Source organism: Myotis daubentonii, chromosome 9, assembly GCF_963259705.1.
Source record: "Myotis daubentonii chromosome 9, mMyoDau2.1, whole genome shotgun sequence".
Lineage (NCBI taxonomy): Eukaryota > Metazoa > Chordata > Mammalia > Chiroptera > Vespertilionidae > Myotis > Myotis daubentonii.
The window spans coordinates 38,620,466-38,640,005 of NC_081848.1; the positions used below are offsets into that span (position 1 = coordinate 38,620,466).

The following is a 19,540-nucleotide window of genomic DNA, read 5'->3' on the forward strand; positions in this document are numbered from 1 at the left end:
ACTCCTATATAACCAATGGGTCAAAGAATAAATCAAAAAGGAAATTAAAAAATATTTCTAGATGTATGAAGATAAGACATGACATACCAGTACTTATCAATGTAGCTAAGGCATATTTAGAGGGAAATTTATAGCTATAAGTGCCTATACTGAAAAAAAAAGATCTCAAATCTGTAATCTAAACTTCCACCTTAAAGACACTGGAAAAAGAAGAGCTCACTATATCTAAAGCATGCAGAAGATAGGAACTAAGAAAGTTTAGAGCAGAAATTAATGAAATAGAGAATAGGGAAACAATAAAGAAATAAATGAAACAAAAAGCTTGTTCTTTGAAAAGATCAACAAAATTGACAAACCTTTAGCTATATTGACCAGGCCAAAAAAACCCACACACACACACACACAAAAACCCAGAAGACTCAAATCATTAGAATCAGAAATGAAAGAGAGAACATTACTACCAACCTGACAGAAATAAGAAAGATTACAAAAGAATACTGTGAACAAGTGTATGCCTATAAGTTAGATAACTTAGATGAAATGAACAAATTTCTACGAAGACACAAATTGCCAAAACTAACTCAAGAAGAAGTAGACAAATTGAATAGATCCATGACAAGCAATTGAATTTTTCATTAGAAATGAAAAAACAAGCCCTGACTGGTTTGGCTCAGTGGATGGAGTGTCGGCCTGCAGACTCAAGGGTCCCGGGTTTGATTCCGGTCAAGGGCATGTGCCTTGGTTGTGGGCACGTCCCCAGTGGGGAGTGTGCAGGAGGCAGCTGATTGATGTTTCTCTCTCATCGATGTTTCTAACTCTCTATCCCTCTCCCTTCCTCTCTGTAAAAAATCAATAAAATATATTAAAAAAGAAAAAATAAGAAATGAAAAAACAAAATAAAAACCTACCTACAAAGAAAAGCTCAGGCCCAAATGTTCAAGACAAACATTTCAGTAAGAATTGATAGCAATCTTCACAATCTTTAAAAAAAAAAAAATAGAAGAGGAGGGGATACTTCCCAACTTATTCTATGAGGCTAGTATAACCCCAATACCAAAATTAGACAAAAACATTACAAGAAATGCAAACTGTAGATCAATGTATCTTATGAATATGAATGCAAAGATCCTTAACAAAATACTAGCATAATCAAACCCAGCAATGTTAATAGAATTATACCCCCATGACCAAATAGGATTTATCCCAGGAATGTAAGGTTGGTTCAACATCTGAAAATAAACTAATGTAGTGCACCATAAAAAATAAAGTACAAAAGCCCTAGCTGGTCTGGCTCAGTGGATAGAGGGTTGGCCTGTGGACCAAAGGATCCCAGATTCGATTCCGAACAAGGGCACATACTTGATTGCAGGCTCCTCTCCGGCCTGGACACTGGTCGGGGCTCGTGCAGTATACAAGCAATCAATGCGTTTCTCTCACATGGATGTTTCTGTCTTTCCCTCTCTCTTTCACTCTCCCTAAAAAAAGTCAATGGAGTCCTAACTGGTTTGGCTCAGTAGATATAGTGTCAGCCCATGGACTGAAAGATCCCAGGTTTGATTCCAGTGAAGGGCATGTACCTTGGTTGCAGGCGTGATCCCCAGTAGGGGGCATGCAGAAGGCAACTGATCAGTGTTTCTCTCTCATCAGTGTTTCTAACTCTCTATCCTTCTCCCTTCCGGTCTGTAAAAAAATCAATAAAAATGTATTTTAAAAAAATCAATGGAAAAATATCCTCGGGTAAGGATTTAAAAAAATAATGAATGAATTAAATAAGTAAATAAATAAAGTACAAAAAACACATGATTGTTTCAATAGTTGCAGAAAAAGTATTTGACAAAATTCAATCCAATTCCTGTATTAAAACCCTAAGGATATTAGGGAATAGAATGGGATTTCCCCAAGTTGATAAAGGATGTCTGTGAAAAAATGACAGCTAGCATCATACTAATAGTGAAAGACTGGATACTTTCCCCATCTAAGATTAGGAGTAAAACAACTATATCCTTGTGTCTCCCTCCATTTCTGTTCAACATTATACTAGAGGCCCTAATAGCCAGGGAAGTTGGGCAAGAAAAAGAAATGAAAGGCATCCATATTGGAAAGGAAGAAGTAAAATTATCCCTATTTTTATTTGTTTTTTATTGTTGACAATATTACAGATGTCCACTATTTTCTCCCCTTTATCCACCTCCACCCAGCCTCACCCCTACCCCCTCTGGCCATCACCACACTGTTGTCTGTGTTCATGGACTATACCAGCCGTGGGCAAACTACGGCCCGCGAGCCGGATCCGGCCGTTTGAAATGAATAAAACCAAAAAAAAAAAAAGACCGTACCCTTTTTTTTTTTTTTTTTTTTCATTGAAAAATAAACCAATGAAGAGAAATGAGAAGTCCAGAGCAGGGGCATCCCAGGCTGGGAGTGGGGAAGCCTGGCCAGCATCAAGCCTAGCCCTTGTCCTGCTCCAGCCAGTTCGGGTTGGAAGAAGACCGTACCCTTTTATGTAATGATGTTTACTTTGAATTTATATTAGTTCACACAAACACTCCATCCATGCTTTTGTTCCAGCCCTCCGGTCCAGTTTAAGAACCCATTGTGGCCCTCGAGTCAAAAAGTTTGCCCACCCCTGGACTATACTGTATGTTCTTTTGTTAATCTCTTCACCTTCTTTCATCCAGTTCCTCCTCCCGCATCTTCTTGAGCTATGCCTTGTCAATCAGTAAACCTGTCCTTACTCCAAAATCGGAGTTTTGGACTCTGATTGACTCTCTGAAATCAGTAAAAATATATTTAGAAAAAGAAAATAATTTAAAAAATAAAAACAAAGTAAATCCCTGGGGGGGGGGGGGGGGCGGGGAAATGTGTGTGTGTGTGTGTGTGTGTGTGTGTGTGTGTGTGTATAAAAGGCTAAGTGACCGACTGTACATCTGACCAACTGACCAGCTGGCTGGTACATATGACGTGCACTGTCAATCTGTATATACAAAAGCCTAAGCGATCGGCCAACTAGCTGGTAGCTATGATGCACACTGACCACCAGGGGGCAGGTGCTCAACACACAGGCATGGAAACATGGAACAGACTGATGAATCTCAGAGGGAAGGGAGGAGCGGGGAGGGCGGGAAGAGAGTAACCAAAGATCTTATATGCATACTAGAGGCCTGGTGCAAGGAACATGCACCGGTGGGGTCCCTCGGCCTGGCCTGCAAGGATCAGGCGGAAACCAGCTCTCTAACATCCCCTGAGGGGTCCCGGATTGCGAGAGGGTGCAGGCCAGCCTGAGGGACCCCACTTCGTGCACTGGGCCTCTAGTTTAAAAATGTTGACTCATGCATGCACTATACAGCCTATCTAATAAAAGACAAAAAGGGTAATTGACCATACCTTCGCTACGCTTCCCATGGGCTAATCAGGGTGATATGCAAATTAACCACCAACCAAGATGGCGGCCGGCAGCCATGCAGCTGAAGCGAGCAGGAGGCTTGCTTGCTCCAGTGATGGAGGAAGCTAAGGTTCCCCGCCTGCCGCGGCCCGGCTCTGAGCTCCGAAAGCAACAAAGTTTCAATTATAGAAGCTAAACAAACCCCAGATACCTGCTTTCAGCAGGCCGTGGCCTCAGAGCTGGACCGAGCAGGATGGCAACAACGTTTCAATTATAGAAGGTAAATAAATCCCAGAATAAAGAAAAAAAGGAGAGGCTGGGAGCTTCAGTCACTGGCCAGCCTGAAAACGGCCCTCAGCCCCTCACCCACACGGCCAGGCACCCCAGTGGGGACCCCCACCCTAAAGGGGGTGTGACCAGCTACAAATAGCCATCAGCCCCTTACCCAGGCTGGCCAGGCACCTAAGTGGGACCCCCACCCTGATCCGGGACACCCTTCAGGGCAAACCATCCGGCTCCCACCCATGCACTAGGCCTCTGTCCTGTATAGTAAAAGGGTAATATGCAAACTGACCCTAAAAGCAGAGAGACTGGGCATGACTGGTCACTATGACACACACTGACCACCAGGGGGCAGACGCTCAATGCAGGAGCTGCCCTCTGGTGGTCAATGCGCTCCCACATGGGGGAGTTCTGCTCAGCCACAAGCCAGGCTGACGGCTGCCAGTACAGGGGTGGTGGTGGGAGCCTCTCGTGCCTCCTCAGCAGTGCTAAGGATGTCTGACTGCAGCTTAGGTCTGCTCCCTGCTGGCAAGTGGACATCCCCCGAGGGCTGCCGGGCTGCCAGAGGGATGTCTGATTGCCATCTTAGGCCCAATCCCCCGGGGAGCAGGCCTAAGCCAGCAGGTGGTCATCCCCTGAGGGGTCCCAGACTGCAAGAGGGCACAGGCCAGGTTGAGGGAATCCCCCCCCACTGAAGTGCACAAATTTTTGTGCACCGGGCCTCTAGTATACTAATAAAGCTCTCGCTGGCGCCAATTGCACACCTGTGTTTCAATCTGTCATTGTCCATCATGAATTTGGTTGACACTTCTATTATAGAGAAAGGGTGACAGCGATATTAAAATATTTTTTCTAATTTCCTTTCAATGTGCAGTAAATAAATAAAAAGTCCTAGACAGTTTGCTCAATGGATAGAGCATCAGCTTTTGGACTGAAGGGTCCCAGTTTTGATTCAGGTAAAGGACATGTACCTCGATTGCTGGCTCAATCCCCAGCCCTGGTGGGGGCGTGAGTGGGAGGCAGCCAATTAATGTGTCTCTCTCACATCAATGTTTCTCTCTCTCTGTCTCTCCCCCTCCCTTTCACTCTCTATAAAAATAAAAAAAAAATTAATGGAAAAATATCCTGGGGTTAGTATTAACAACAACAACAAAAAAGTAAATCCTTGTCATTCATGTTATTTCAATTATAAATACTTCTGTATGTACCTCTTACTGATAATCTTTTTTAAAATATGTTTTTATTGATTTCAGAGACAGAAGGGAGAGGGAAAGAGGGATAGAAATATCAATGATGAGAGAGGATTATTGGCTGCCTCCTGCCTGTCCCCTACTAGGGACTGAGCCTGCAGTCCGGGCATGTACTCCCACCAGGAATCGAACTGTGACCTGGTTCAAAGGTCAGTGCTCAACCACTGAGCCACACTGGTGAGCTAGTGGACATTTTTATTTTTTTTAAAATATATTTTATTGATTTTTCACAGAGAGGAAGGGAGAGGGACAGAGAGCCAGAAACATCCATGAGAGAGATACATCCCTCAGCTGCCTCCTGCACACCCCCCACTGGGGATGTGCCCGCAACCAAGGTACATGCCCTTGACCAGAATTGAACCTGGGACTCTTCAGTTCTCAGGCCGATGCTCTAGCCACTGAGCCAAACTGGTCAGGGCTAGAGGACATTTTTAAAGTACTTTACAAGGCAGTATGATTGGACTACTGTAATGAACAAAAGGGAGTCTTATTTTTTATTTTCTAAGGACTTATGATTCTTTTTGGAGGACCATATTCAAGTAACATGATACTATACAGGTTATGGTCAGAGTATAGTGTTCCAAGTCATTCCTAAAGCTGATAGAATGCTTTTGTTTCTGTTTTTTGTTTGTTTGGTTTGTTTTAAAGATAACTTAATCATGTCCTTTTTTTTCCTCTCTTTTGTTTTATAGCACCTGACAGATACTTCCCATGGTGTAAGAAATAAGTGCCTGCAATTACTTGGCAATCTCGGCTCTTTGGAGAAAAGTGTCACAAAGGATGCAGAAGGCCTAGCTATCAGAGATGTCCAGAAGATTATAGGGGATTACTTTAGTGACCAAGACCCGCGTGTCAGAACAGCAGCTATAAAAGCCATGGTAAACATGATCACGGGAAGTAAATTGGGACAGTTTTATTTGTTTGTTTGTCTGTTTTCATTTGTACATGGGCAATGCTGCCTTGGATACGTTCGGAATCCCCCCCAGGACACACCTTATCCATACTTTCCAGGAAGGTGTTGGTGGCATCGCAGGGCTCAGAGGCACACTTTCTATATAACAGGCGTGCTTTTCTTTGGGCTTCTCTGGTCGCTTTCACTTGTATTTCTGAAACATGGCAGCACCACCCCCTCTGGATATTGTCTTCCAGTAGGCTCAGGTTGTACCTTCCATGTTTCAGAAATATAGGAGAAAATTTACCAGTGTGAGGGGGTTGCTTTTTAGGAGGAAATGGTGCTAATCATGTCTTCCTCAGCCTTCTTATAATTGTTTCATGTTTTTCTAATATCCCTTTGGAAGAGTCCATGGGTTAGATTTATTAAGTGTTTGATTATGTCTACTAAAAAGTCTTTGACCAGGTTTCTTATTTATATAGATAGCACTGATTTTGGCTAATGGAAACCATGTTAATCTGATATAATGCAGGAATGTATTTGAGATTGTGGGGAGACATGGGAAAAAGGGATTTTTTCCCCCAAATACTTAAACTATATCTTTATTTTATAGTTGCAGCTTCATGAAAGAGGACTGAAATTACACCAAACAATTTATAATCAGGTACTTTAAATGACTATCTGCAAGGAAGGGGAAGTATGAAACTGGGAGGCTGGCATATTGGTTGTCAGGATTTGAAAACAGAGCTTCAGCTAGCTAATAGAAGTAATGTTAATTGGGGTGAATGTGAGGTTGTATTCAAAACATAGATTCTACAAAGAAAATGGGGATATGTAATTGAATAGCTCTAGTGTATATGAAAAGCACTTTTAGGAGGATTTAGGTAGCACATTAATAAATATCAGAGTATACAAAGAGAAGTATAGTATTCAGAATAAGGACAGTGCTATTCTTGCTGATCTCTGGTTGCTAGGGCTAAACCTGAAGTCAGTTCTGGGAACCACACTTGGCAAACTGGAGGATGACCAAGACCCAGGATCATATGAAAAGTTATCAAATGCTTATTGTAGTACTGATAAGGAGAGGCACAATGAATTTATAGTATCGCTAGGAGAAGCTGATTGCCTCACCAAAAGGCCTTACAAAGTGGTATTTCTCTTGTAGAATAATTGCAGGAATCTAGAGACAGGCAATCTAAATCCATGCTCAGAGACCAGATTTTGTTACTCTATCAAAGTGGGTTTATCTTTCAGAGGAAGATGATTATAGCCAAGCCCCTATGACTGATGAGCATACCAAGTTTATTCTTTGAAAAAAATGAAGTAGAATGAGTTCAGAATGGTTGTTTTGACCCGACTGGCCCCTTCTCTCCCTATTAGAAAAATATTGGGAAGCCAAATAATTAAAGGAAACTTGGCGAGTAAGGACTCAGAGGAAAAAAAGGTCAACTAGATGATCGATCTATTTAGTGGCATGAGACTGTATCAGTTAAGTAGTGTTAAAAAACAAATTCAGCCAGGTATATTTAAAGATCTAATTGGAGCCATTGAATACTAGTAATTCATGAATTGGGCAACATCCCATATAGTAAATAGAAGGATGTTTTGAGGAGTTGTACAAAGTGGGAGGTTTTTGTAGGCAGAAAGATGGGTCAAGGAAATTTAAAAAGTGGATTATTTTGGGCAAGGTTACTTTCCCTTAGGGCAGCGGTCCTCAACCTGTGGGTCGAGGCCCCTTTGGGGGTCGAACGAGCCTTTCACAGGGGTCGCCTAAGACCATCAGAAAACACATATATAATTACATATTGTTTTTGTGATTAATCACTATGCTTTAATTATGTTCAATTTGTAACAGTGAAATTGGGGGTCACCACAACATGAGGAACTGTATTAAAGGGTTGCGGCATTAGGAAGGTTGAGAACCACTGCCTTAGGGGAAGGTTACTTTCCCTTAGGGCAGTGGTTCTCAACCTGTGGGTCGCGACACCTTTGGAAATCAGGATATCTGGTCCTGATTCTTTAGCTCTGCCATCCTTTCTGTGTATCTTTGGAAGGCAGCTATGCTCACCACTATACCACCAACGCCTTTCTGTGTATCTTTGGAAAGATACTTCAACTCTCGGGGTCCCAACCTCCTCTTTTGTAAATGAAAGTTAAATGAAGGGATGGGACTGTCTTTCTTGAGTGCTTTGCAGCTTCCTTTCACAGGGGTCGCCTAAGACCATCCTGCATATCAGATATTTACATTGCGATTCATAACAGTACAACATTATAGTTATGAAGTAGCAATGAAAATAATTTTATGGTTGGGTCACAACATAGGAACTGTATTTAAAGGGCCAGAAGGTTGAGAACCACTGCCTTAGGGGGGTCTTATCAGGCAGATTACCTCATTAGTGCTGACCAGGAAATTCCAGACTAATTGGTTTAAAATTCCATTCTTGGGAGAAGCTGAAACTATAGTTAGGTTAGGTCAGTGATGGCGAACCTTTTGAGCTCGGCCTGTCAGCATTTTGAAAAACGCTAACTTAACTCTGGTGCCGTGTCACATATAGAAATTTTTTGATATTTGCAACCATAGACTTATATTTTTGATATTTATTTTACATATTTAAATGCCATTTAACAAAGAAAAATCAACCGCCAAAACCGGTTTGGCTCAGTGGATAGAGCGTCAGCCTGCGGACTGAGAGGTCCCGGGTTCGATTCCGGTCAAGGGCATGTACCTGGGTTGCGGGCACATCCCCGGTGGGGGATGTGCAGGAGGCAGCTGATCGATGTTTCTCTCTCATCGATGTTTCTAACTCTCTCTATCTCTCTCCCTTCCTCTCTGAAAAATCAATAAAATATATAAAAAAAAAAAAAAAGAAAAAAAAAAAAAGAAAAATCAACCAAAAAAACGAGTTCACTTGTCACCTCTGACACCCATGTCATAGGTTCGCCATCACTGGTAGGTATTAAGTCTTGGTGGGCTTAGCACAAGTGACTCCAGTTTGGGCCTGTTGTTTCTTTTTAATACTAAGCAAGCAATGATGAGGGCGGGCCACAATGGTGTGAGGATGGAGTAATGGTGGAGTATTTGAGATATAAGATTGAATTAGGTATCTAATGAATTGTTTTGGTTATATTGAGTTTGAAGGTTTGATGTTACAACCATGAGGAGAATTTCAGGCCATAAATAGTTGTGAAGGTCTGGAGTTCAGGAGAGATCAGAGCTGGAGGTGGGTATGTGGAGCCATCAGTATCTAGGGGGCCTGAGGATACTCAGGGCGAGTAAGAAGATTGAAAGAGATCAAGGATGGAGCTGAGCAAAGTCCAACACTTAAGAGGTAGACAGAAGAAAGCAGCCCTAGAATGGAGCTCAGAAGCAGCCTTATGGAAGAAGAGGAGAAACATATTCCAGAAAAGGCAGGAGGGGGGTTCTCACAGTCAACAGTGTCAAATTTTGGTGAAGGGTCAGCTAGGGTAAGAGGTTTTTATTTTTTTATTTTTATTGATTTCAGAAAGGAAGGGAGGGAGAGAGAGAGAAACATCAGTGATGAGAGAGAATCACTGATTGGCTGCTTCCTGCACACCCCCTTACTTGGGGGGGGGGGGTGAGGATTGAGCCCACAACCTAGGCATGCGCCCTTGGCTGGAATTGAACCTGTGACCCTTTAGTCTGTAGGCCGTTGCTCTATCCACAGAGCCAAACCAACTAGGGCAAGAGGTATTTTTGACTATTGCAACTCCTAGGGATTGGAGAAGGGGTGGTGCTACAACCATCTAGTGAGTAGAACCCAGGGATGCTGCTAAACATCTTACAATGCACAGGACAACCCCTCACAAAGAATTATCCAGTCTAAAGTGTCAATAGTGCGAGATTGAGAAACCCTGGTTAAATGGATAGGTAGTGATAACCGGAATGGTGAGTCAAGGGTTTTTCCCAGGGTTGTGTCTCACGATGCTGAAGAATGAGCTATGTGGACCAGGAGATTTAAGCAAAAGTGTGGAAAATTTATTGCAAGCAGATTCAGAATCCCCCCATGGGGAGGGGTGCCCAATAATGTAGTCCAGGGGTGTATATTTGCTGCAAGCTTGCTTCTATATCTATCCATGTTGTCACCTGTTTGATTCCCTCAGTTGTTCTTGCCCAGCAATGATCTGAACTTTCCCTGTTTCTATGTGTTCTTTCTCTGTCTTAATGCTGGACTTTCTCTGTTTCTATGCGTTTCTACACTTTGTTGCTGCAGGCCCTCCCTTGTTTTCCCCTGCCTCCCGCTTTGAGTCCAGACACATTTTATTATTTCTGCTTGGTTGGTTTCTGTGATTAGGCTGCTCAAACTGCTGTGTCTGCCTGCCTATGTTCCTCCTGCCTTTGTTTTCCCCTGGACCCCTGCCCTATCTGCCTGCGTTTCAAGTTAACCCTCTTAGTAGGTTAAGTGGGGTTGAAGAGTAGGTGTAATGGGTTAAGGCATGGAAATGGAAGAGCTGATGGAGTAGCAAGTTCTGATCAGAGCATGGAATTTAGGATTTTAAAACTCAGACATGGAGTAGTTCTGGATGTTGTTGAAGTCAAGGGTGTTGCTATGACTGTGGGTGGAGTAGAGATATGCCATTTCAGACCAAAGTTAAAACAGAAAAATCTGGCCTCTTTTGGCGGCTTAGCATTAAAATTGTGCAATTATTTCAGAAAGATTGTCGATCAGAAATTTGTGCTTTGATTTCACAGATAGGCAAAAAAACATCTCTGGTGTTTGAGCCTGTGAGAGCAGCAGTGGGGGCTCCCAGAAGGCTTTACTGGAATTGTGCTCTTTTAGATGGCGTTTGTGCTATCAGGCTGTGGTTCTGCTTCGAGACTTGAGATGGGAGGGCTCAATCAGAACACAGAGCAGCTGACAGAAGCCAAGAATTCTTTGTTGGGCAAAGGCTCAAGTAGCTAAAACCACCCACAGGTTTTATGATTAGCATCCTTATCCAGCCACCCTGTCTTCATTGTGAAAATAGTTTAAACATCACCTTGGGGGGATACAAAACTAATAGACTTTTGGAATCCTTGTTTGCAGGCCTGTAAATTGCTGTCTGATGACTATGAACAAGTGCGCAGTGCTGCAGTCCAGCTTATCTGGGTTGTCAGTCAGCTCTATCCTGAAAGGTCAGTGTGGGTGTAAGCCAGCTTTCATTCATTGCTAAGCCATTTTTCTCTCCTCACACTGTGTAAAAAGCCCACCTCCAGAAGAAAAAAAAACATTGGTTAGATTTTTTGAAGGCAGTGTGAAATAGGGGAAAAGTACAGACCCTGGAAATCAGGATATCTGGTCCTGATTCTTTAGCTCTGCCATCCTTTCTGTGTCTTTGGAAAGATACTCCAACTCTCTGGGTCCCAACCTCCTCTTTTGTAAATGAAAGTTAAATGAAGGGATGGGACTGTCTTTCTTAAGTGCTTTGCAGCTTCCTCCCTACCTCTACCCTACCCTTTTTAAATCTTTAAAATTGTTTGGGGCCCATTTTAGTAAATACAAATACCAGATAAAGATACTAGGTAGTTTGAGGATAATGATCCCTTATGTAGTGTTTTCCTGGTTAAAAACATTTTTGCAGTAATCAAATCATTCTCACAGTGATTCTGGGAGGTGGAGAGACAGATATAGTAAAAAAAAAAAAAAAAAAAAAAAAAAGACTGATTGGAATTTGCCTCTCCTTTTAGGACCAGATATACAAGTATGTTTTATACTTATTTATTCTGAGATTTACTATATTCACAGCAATGCAAATATGGAATAAACAGAGATTTAAAGTACTCTGTGGTAGCTAGTTTTTGGTAGCTTCATAAATCTTTGTACCTCTGATGAGTTAAACATTTTTATTCAAGACAGTGAAAATTTGCAGCACAACTAAAAGGGTTGACTTATACTCTCAGAGTCATTTGTTTACTATGAAATGTATTTCATCATTCCAGGATTTTAATTATTCAATTATCATCTCGACTTGTGCTGTTTATCATTCCCAGTTTATTGAACCTGAAGCTTTAGACTTATGTTTTATGTTTTTTCTTTCTTTTAATTTAGCATTGTCCCAATCCCATCTTCTAATGAAGAAATTCGCTTAGTTGATGATGCTTTTGGGAAAATTTGTCACATGGTCAGTGATGGATCCTGGGTGGTTCGAGTTCAAGCTGCAAAGCTATTGGTAAGTTGCACTTTTTATTTATTTATTAAATATATTTTTATTGATTTCAAAGATAAAGGGAGAGGGAGAGAACGATAGAAACATCAATGATGTGAGAGAATCATTGATTGGCTGCCTCCAGCACTCCCCACATTGGGGATTGAGCCCACAACCCAGGCATGTGTCCTGATTGGGAATCTAGCCATATCCTTCTGGTTCATAGGTTGACGCTTAACCACTGAGCCACGTCAGCGCTACAAGTTACACTTTCTTTGTGAACATGTTGCCTGTTACACTTATACAAACATTTGAGAAACTACAGGTAGGGATAGTTGTAACCCACTATTAGAAATTATAGTGTTTCTTAAAATAGAAAGAAAAAGCTCACTTTCCAATGGAGAAGTATAGTCTTTTAGAGCTTGAAAGAATTTTAAAGACAATTCTATTTACATTTGTTAGCTTATGAGATAGCGAAGGCCTAGGGATTAAAGTAAGTAATAATAAAAATAGTTGCTTCTGTTTACTAAGCATCTTTTATGACCTAGATACTGTGAGGCCATTTACATGATCTCACTTATTCTTCACAGTAACCCAGCAAGGTAGATATTGTTATTCCCATTTTCCAGGTGAGAAAATTGAGGCTCTGAGAAATGAATTCAGCTAATCCAAATAGAAAGTTGTGGAATGGGAGTCAGATATTAATCTCCTGACTTTTAGCCTGGTACTCTTCTGTTTTGCCTTTGGGGATTCAGAGTACATTTATTAAAAAAAAAAGTTAATTTTTCAGAGATGGAACTGTTTTATAAAAGGAGTGTTGACCTAATAATAGCCTTATTATATATGTGTTATCTTTGAGATGTCACTTGACCTTAGTTTTGGTTTCCTCATCTATTAAGAGGGTTTGATATCTCTCATATTTACCTCACTGAGTTGTCATGATGCTCAAACGAGATACTAAAAATTGTAACATATTCTGTGTGTGATAGTGGGGGTTGTTATAGTATATATACACACACACACACACACACACACACACACGTATCTATAAAATTTTGTGACTATCACAGCAAGAAAATCTGAGATTCTTTTTGGACACTTTCTTTTTGAGGGCCTCCAACACTGCCAGTCTTGGTAAAATTGTTGGCTGAATACTTTGGACATGACTGTACTAGACTCAGATCCAGTGGTAGCCCTATTTTTATGACCAGTATTTATGGGGTAATTGCTAAAAACTGTGTGAAACATTTTTATGGAATAATAAGGAATTTGGATGATTTCAGTATTGCTTATGAATTATACTAGAGGCCTGGTACACAAATTTGTGCACGGATGGGGTCAGGCCGGCCTGCCCCAATGGGGGCCGATCGGGGCCGGGCTAGTGGGGGGAAGGGGAGGTGGGAGGTTGGCCAACCAGCCCCACCCCCGATTGGGGTGGTGGTGCCGATAGGGGACGGGGCAACAGGGGGAGGGGCTGATCGGGGCCCTGATCGGGGCCCTGATCAGGCCAGTTGGCCACTGCAGTGTGCGTCATAGTGACCGGTCGTTCCGTTGTTCTGGTTGCTTGGCTTTTATATGTATAGATTGCTTGTTCATAATAAAATACAGGGTTAAACCAGTTGTTATTGATTTTACTTTTTTTTAAAATATATTTTATTGATTTTTTACAGAGAGGAAGGGAGAGAGATAGAGAGTTAGAAACATCGATGAGAGAGAAACATCTATCAGCTGCCTCCTGCACATCTCCCTCTGGGAATGTGCCCGCAACGAAGGTACATGCCCTTGACCGGAATCGAACCTGGGACCTTTCAGTCTGCAGGCCGACGCTCTATCCACTGAGCCAAACCGGTTTCAGCTGATTTTACTTTTTAATTCACATTTTAAAACTTTGTTTTGGTTCTAGCTGGTGTGGCTCAGTTGCTTGGGCATTGGCTTGTGCACCAAAGGCTTGCTGGCTCGATCCCCATTGTGGGGTGTGTAGGAGGCAGCCGATCAATGTTTCATTCTTGCATCAATGTTTCTCTCCCTGTCTCCCTCTCCCTTCCTCTCTCTCTAAAAATCAATTTAAAAATTTTAAAACAAACAAAAATGGGACTGACAATAATATTTATTTTGGAGGGGGACTAAATTAATTAATGTATGTATAAAGCACTTAGTGCATGACACAGTGAACTCTATTTAGGAACTAGCTGCTGCTGCTAATGTTTTTGTTATATTCCTGCTGATTCAGAACCCATAGGCATCTTTAATGTTAAGAATAATGTTATCTTTACACATTGACTGCAAACTTTGACTATTGAGATAATGTTCAGATCTTAAAAGATGTTCAGTTTGTTTTGGATTCTTTTTTTTTTTTACAGGGCTCTATGGAGCAAGTCAGTTCTCATTTCTTGGAGCAGACGCTTGACAAGAAGCTGATGTCAGATCTAAGGGTAACTTGAATTCTCTGTTGTTTAAACTGGGCTTCTGAAATTAACATCAATGTAACAGTATATGCCAAGCTGATATTGGTTTAATTTTGCAGCCCATGCATTTGTTAAATTAATGTAGGATGATTAGATTACATTTACTTGAAAATCTTAGTAACTTGAACCAAATTAAAAGTTACTTCATTAAATGTTAAATTATTATTATGAAATACTTTGCACAAGTTGTGTTCTACAGAGAAGAACCAGTATGAATTTTCCTTTTCTTAGAAATTGCAAAGGTCTGGTCTTATATTTTAAGATTGTGACATCTGAGGGCTGCTTTTCAGTAGCAGTTCCCATGGAAGAGTGAATAAATTTTTTCTCTGAACTGTAACAAAATGCCTCTTATGGAGTGCCTTTAAGCTTTTACTGTGACCGTTCTTTGATATATTTGCCAGAACCCAATATGAGTCTGAGAATATGATATGCTCATTTATTGTCAATATCTTTATTTATTTATTTTTTTTGTTAACTCTACCCGAGGATATTTTTTCCATTGATTTTTAAAGAGAGTTGAAGCGGGGGAGGAGGGAGGACATGGATGTGAGAGAGACACATCAATTAGTTGTGCTCCGCACGTGCCCCAACCAGGGATGGGGATTGAACCCACAGCCCAGTAACATGCCCTTGACCAGGAATCGAGCCTGCAACCCTTTGGTGTAGTTCTCCCCAGCTCTTTTTTCTTATGCATGTTTTAAACATTGTATGCAGATAGTTTTGTGGTTTTGTAAGTCTACTTTTTACATTTGCCACAGTATCATATGCTTTTTTTTTCATATTGCTAACTTTATACTTAGCATTTTTATTGATTGCATAATATTCTTTTAAGTAAATGTATCATCATTTTTAAGCTCATCATAATACATTTAGATCCTTCTAGTTTTTCCATCCTAATAAACCACATAAAGAATATTATCTTCTGCATATTAGCTCCTTTCTTCTTTTGAGTTATTTGGTAACATAAGATAAATTCTAAGGAATGGTTGAAGAGTTGACATGAAATATTGCCATTTGGCTTTCCTTAATGGCATTGCCTTCATTTGAGGTAAGTGATTAAGTGTTTTTTTGTATTCTGGGGGAGAAGTATAAAGAAGGATATGCTCATGGTGCATGGTGAGGGATGGGTGATCCAAAGGTTTCTAAGACACATCACAAGGTACAAACTTTCCTACTGGGTCTGACCCACATCCCTGTTGGCTCAAGTGCTATATTTCATCAGGGCCTTTAAGATGATCAGCCATGAGGATGTGGAGTCACACCAAGAATGTTCAAAAGAGGCAAATTATAAAGTATTTATAAGAGTCATAACCCTCAAGTGGACTGAATATTTACTTTTGTAACCAGTATATTCCCCATTAAGCATTCTGTGCAGAAAATGAATTTACTAGAAGGTTGCTTGGGACCACAATATTGCTCAAATAGAACACAGTGTTGTCAAATGGAGACTTCTACTGGGACTGAAAAAGTTTTTTTCCTAGGGCCAGTGTATTATCTACCTGACATGGTGCTTGGAGGGACGCTGCCATTGTTTAGCTCTCTGGTTCTCTCTTTCCTATGTTGTCATTGCAAACATGAACACCTGTCTGATCAACACACTTTTTCACTGTCTTTAATAAGGTTACTATCTTTAATAAAGTTACTGTCAGCAGTGATAGACCTGTGAGCCTTTGGTCTTTAAGTTGAATTTGCATTTCTCTGCTCTGGTCTATTGAGTATTTTTATTTTTTGCAAGTGTAACTCTGAGAGAGCAGTCTTATTTCCTGCCTACTGTGTTTTCAGGGTGCATCTTATTGTTCCTTCTTGAACCTCCTGCAAGTGGTAATTGTTGTTGTCCTCTACAGAGGAAACGCACTGCACACGAGCGTGCCAAGGAACTTTATAGCTCAGGGGAGTTTTCCAGCGGCAGGAAGTGGGGAGATGATGCTCCCAAGGAAGAAGTAGATACGGGGGCTGTGAACTTGATCCAATCAGGAGCTTGTGGAGCTTTTGTTCATGGATTGGAAGATGAAATGTATGGTAAGTATCCTATATAATAAAGAACTAATGTTCTAATTAGACTGGACTGTGGAACGACCTTCCGGAACGACCAGGGGGTGGGGCGGGGGCAGGGCCAGGGAGCCTGCGTTGCCAGGCCAGCCATGGTGATCCCGGCACCACCCCCTTCCGCAGGCGGCAGGAGAGGGGGCTGCTCGGTCCCGGTTCCAGTACCACACCTTTTACAGAGGCAGTGGGAGAGGGGGCGGCATAGTCCCAGTGCCTCCGGAGAGGCGGGATGTGGCGCCACTGAAGTACTTCAACCTCCCATGGCCCCTCTGCCTCCCCACACCAGTGGGTGGGGGGTGGGGCCAGTGCTAATGAGCAGCTAGCCCAGCATCTGGTTGAGTTGCACTCTCTCCCACCTCCCCCGCTTAGCCAGTAGCTGGGCTCATGGCTGGCAAGTGCAGTGGCAGTGGCTGGAGCCTCTCCTGCTTCTGCGGCAGGCAGGCTGTAGGGAGCGAGTGGTTCTGGACTGTGAGAGCCCCTGACTGTGAGAGGGATGTCTGAGTGCCGGCTTAGGCCCAATCCCCGGGGGGACCGGGCCTAAGCCAGCAGGCGGACATTCCCCAAGGGGTACCAGACTACGAGAGGGCGCAAGCTGGGCTGAGGGACACCCCCCTCCCAGTGCATAAATTTCATACATCGAGCCTCTAGTGACTACATAATAACAGTGCTCATTTACTGAGTGACTGCTATGTGTAAGTCATCGTATTGATTGATATGCACACAATGTCTCATTTAGTCTTCACAAAGTGTACCTTTTTTTTTATATATAGATCCTCATCAGAGGACATACCTGGAAGGAGGGAGGGAGGAAGAGAGAGAGAGAGAGAGAGAGAGAGAGAGAGAGAGAGAGAGAGAGAGAGAGAGAGATGTGAGAGAGAAACATTGATCAGTTGCCTTTGGTACATTCCCAATGGTATTGAACCAGCAACCTTTTGGTGCATGGGAGGGGGCTTAACCATCTGAGCCACTCTGGCTGGGTGAAACAGTTCCCCCCCACGCCCCAACATAGCAAATTCCTTTTCTCTGCCCTGGATGCTTAAGGAGACTGTAATATACTTTCAGCACTCCAAAAAGTTCAGTAGAAATTGTTATTTACCTGCCTGTAGCCAGGCAGTACATGCAAAGTAAAATACCAAGTTTTTACTTTATGTTTCCAAGTTTTTGCTTGGAATTTTATCATCTCTGGTCTCATGCTGATAGGAGTTTCTGTGTGATTCCTCTGATAGAGTTGCAAGAGTTACACATGAATCAATGTGGTATAATAGATAAAGCCCTGGGAAGAAAAGCCAGCAATTAATATACTTAGGTCCATTTCTGGCTTGCTTTGTAATTAGCAATTTCACATTTAAATTACATTTTTTGTGAAGTGGAGCAAATTCTTTTCTTCTCATTAGAAGTGGGAATTCATAACTACCAAGAAAAATCTGAGTCATCTCCCTTCAGTGTATTAACTCTGCTTTTAAAGTGTCTAGAAACATTTCTTATACAAAAACAACTTATATTTGTGAGTTTTAACCACAATTTGAGTGGTTTTCTTTTCTTTTTTGAAACTGTACATTGTGTTGCAGAGCCATGGGGGAACCACTGCAACAAAACGAGCATCTATAAAAGTCTAGTGAGCATTGTCTGTAGCTTCCTCATCTCTGTATCCCGGCACTTAGCACAGAGCCTGGCATGTCCTACACGTTCAGGAAACATTGTTAGTGAATGAACCAAGGGCTTCCTAGATTCAGTAACCTCACTGTTACATATTCTGAGCATTCCAAGAGTAGAAGACATGGCTCTATTTTCAAGGTGCTTACAAGACCTTGCGATAGCTAATGTTGAGCTTTTAACATATGCCAGGAGGTGTGTTATCTGCTTTACTTACATCATGTCATTCAGTCATCCTAACTACTCTGTAAGGAGATGAGTATTATCTCCATTGAACAGGTGAGAAAATTGAGGTGCTAAAGTTCACCTCCAAGTTTGTGGAGGGATTATTCTTCACAGTTCACTGTGTGATCCCTATTATTCCAGAGCATTTACCTTTAACCACTATACAGTGCTAGTCTATATAACAACAGACCTGGACACTGGTCTTATCTCTCCTCTGACTTTGAGGCAAGTTAATGCACTTTGTTGAATCTTATCTCTAAAATGAGAATAATGGTATCTAACATGTTTTAATAAAATATTATTTTGGCTACCTTTTTTTTAAAAAAAAACACACAAAACTTTACTGTAGTTGAAATACTGAGATAAATAAAAACTTAGTTTTCAAGAAGTTCAGTTAATGGAGACAGATGTGTGACTCGATCACAAGTCTGGACAGTCGAGATCTAAACCTTAGTCCCTGTGACACCAACGTTCATGCTTTTAGGTTGAAGTGAAGGTGGAAGCTGAACCTGTGAGCATGGAGATCTCCCAGTGTTTTTAGGGTGAGAGGAGTAGAAAGCAAAAGGCAGAACTGGATGAGAAGGAATCCTTGGATTTTTCCCATGGCTCTTAGTTTGATATGCAGTTGTATTTGTCTCCTTTTGTCTAGAGGTCCGCATTGCTGCGGTGGAGGCTCTCTGCATGCTGGCCCAGTCTTCGTCCTCTTTTGCTGAGAAGTGCCTTGATTTCCTGGTTGACATGTTTAATGATGAAATTGAGGAAGTACGTCTACAGTCCATACATACCATGAGAAAAATCTCCAACAATATCACCCTCCGAGAGGATCAGCTAGACACTATCCTGGGTGTATTAGAGGTGAGCAGTCACAGTTGGTTACTCATTTCTTCATCAGCACTTATGGGGCACCACTTCTTGTTAATTTTTAACCAGGCATCCTGCTGGGTTTTGGTGATACGATAAAGTACAGGTAGCACAGTTCTGCCTTCTCATCACACAACTCCACCAAGATGGAGGAGACTGATGTTAAACAGGAAATTCGAACAAAGCTTAGTGTTGCTGTGATCAGGAAAGGACAGGACTCCCTGGGAATACAGAGAGTATCTAATCTGAATTGTCTAAGGTAAGGTTGGGGAGCTAGGGAAGAAAGGAGGAATATAGTGGACACTTGAAGGAGGAATAGAACTTAATGAGGCATTTTCTA

The 19,540-nt window shown here is 41.8% G+C and overlaps 1 protein-coding gene across 4 annotated transcripts in view; it reads left to right on the top strand.

Annotated features, from left to right (window-relative positions):
* Positions 1–19,540, top strand: part of INTS4 (integrator complex subunit 4) — a 93,321-nt gene that overhangs the window by 24,350 nt on the left and 49,431 nt on the right. For all 4 annotated transcript variants that reach the window (XM_059708354.1, XM_059708355.1, XM_059708356.1 and 1 more), the window contains exons 5-11: positions 5,607–5,792; positions 6,420–6,470; positions 10,852–10,940; positions 11,854–11,974; positions 14,311–14,382; positions 16,260–16,434; positions 18,989–19,194. In XM_059708354.1, the coding sequence (XP_059564337.1) occupies positions 5,607–5,792; positions 6,420–6,470; positions 10,852–10,940; positions 11,854–11,974; positions 14,311–14,382; positions 16,260–16,434; positions 18,989–19,194 (900 nt within the window). The remainder of the gene's footprint in view (positions 1–5,606; positions 5,793–6,419; positions 6,471–10,851; positions 10,941–11,853; positions 11,975–14,310; positions 14,383–16,259; positions 16,435–18,988; positions 19,195–19,540) is intronic.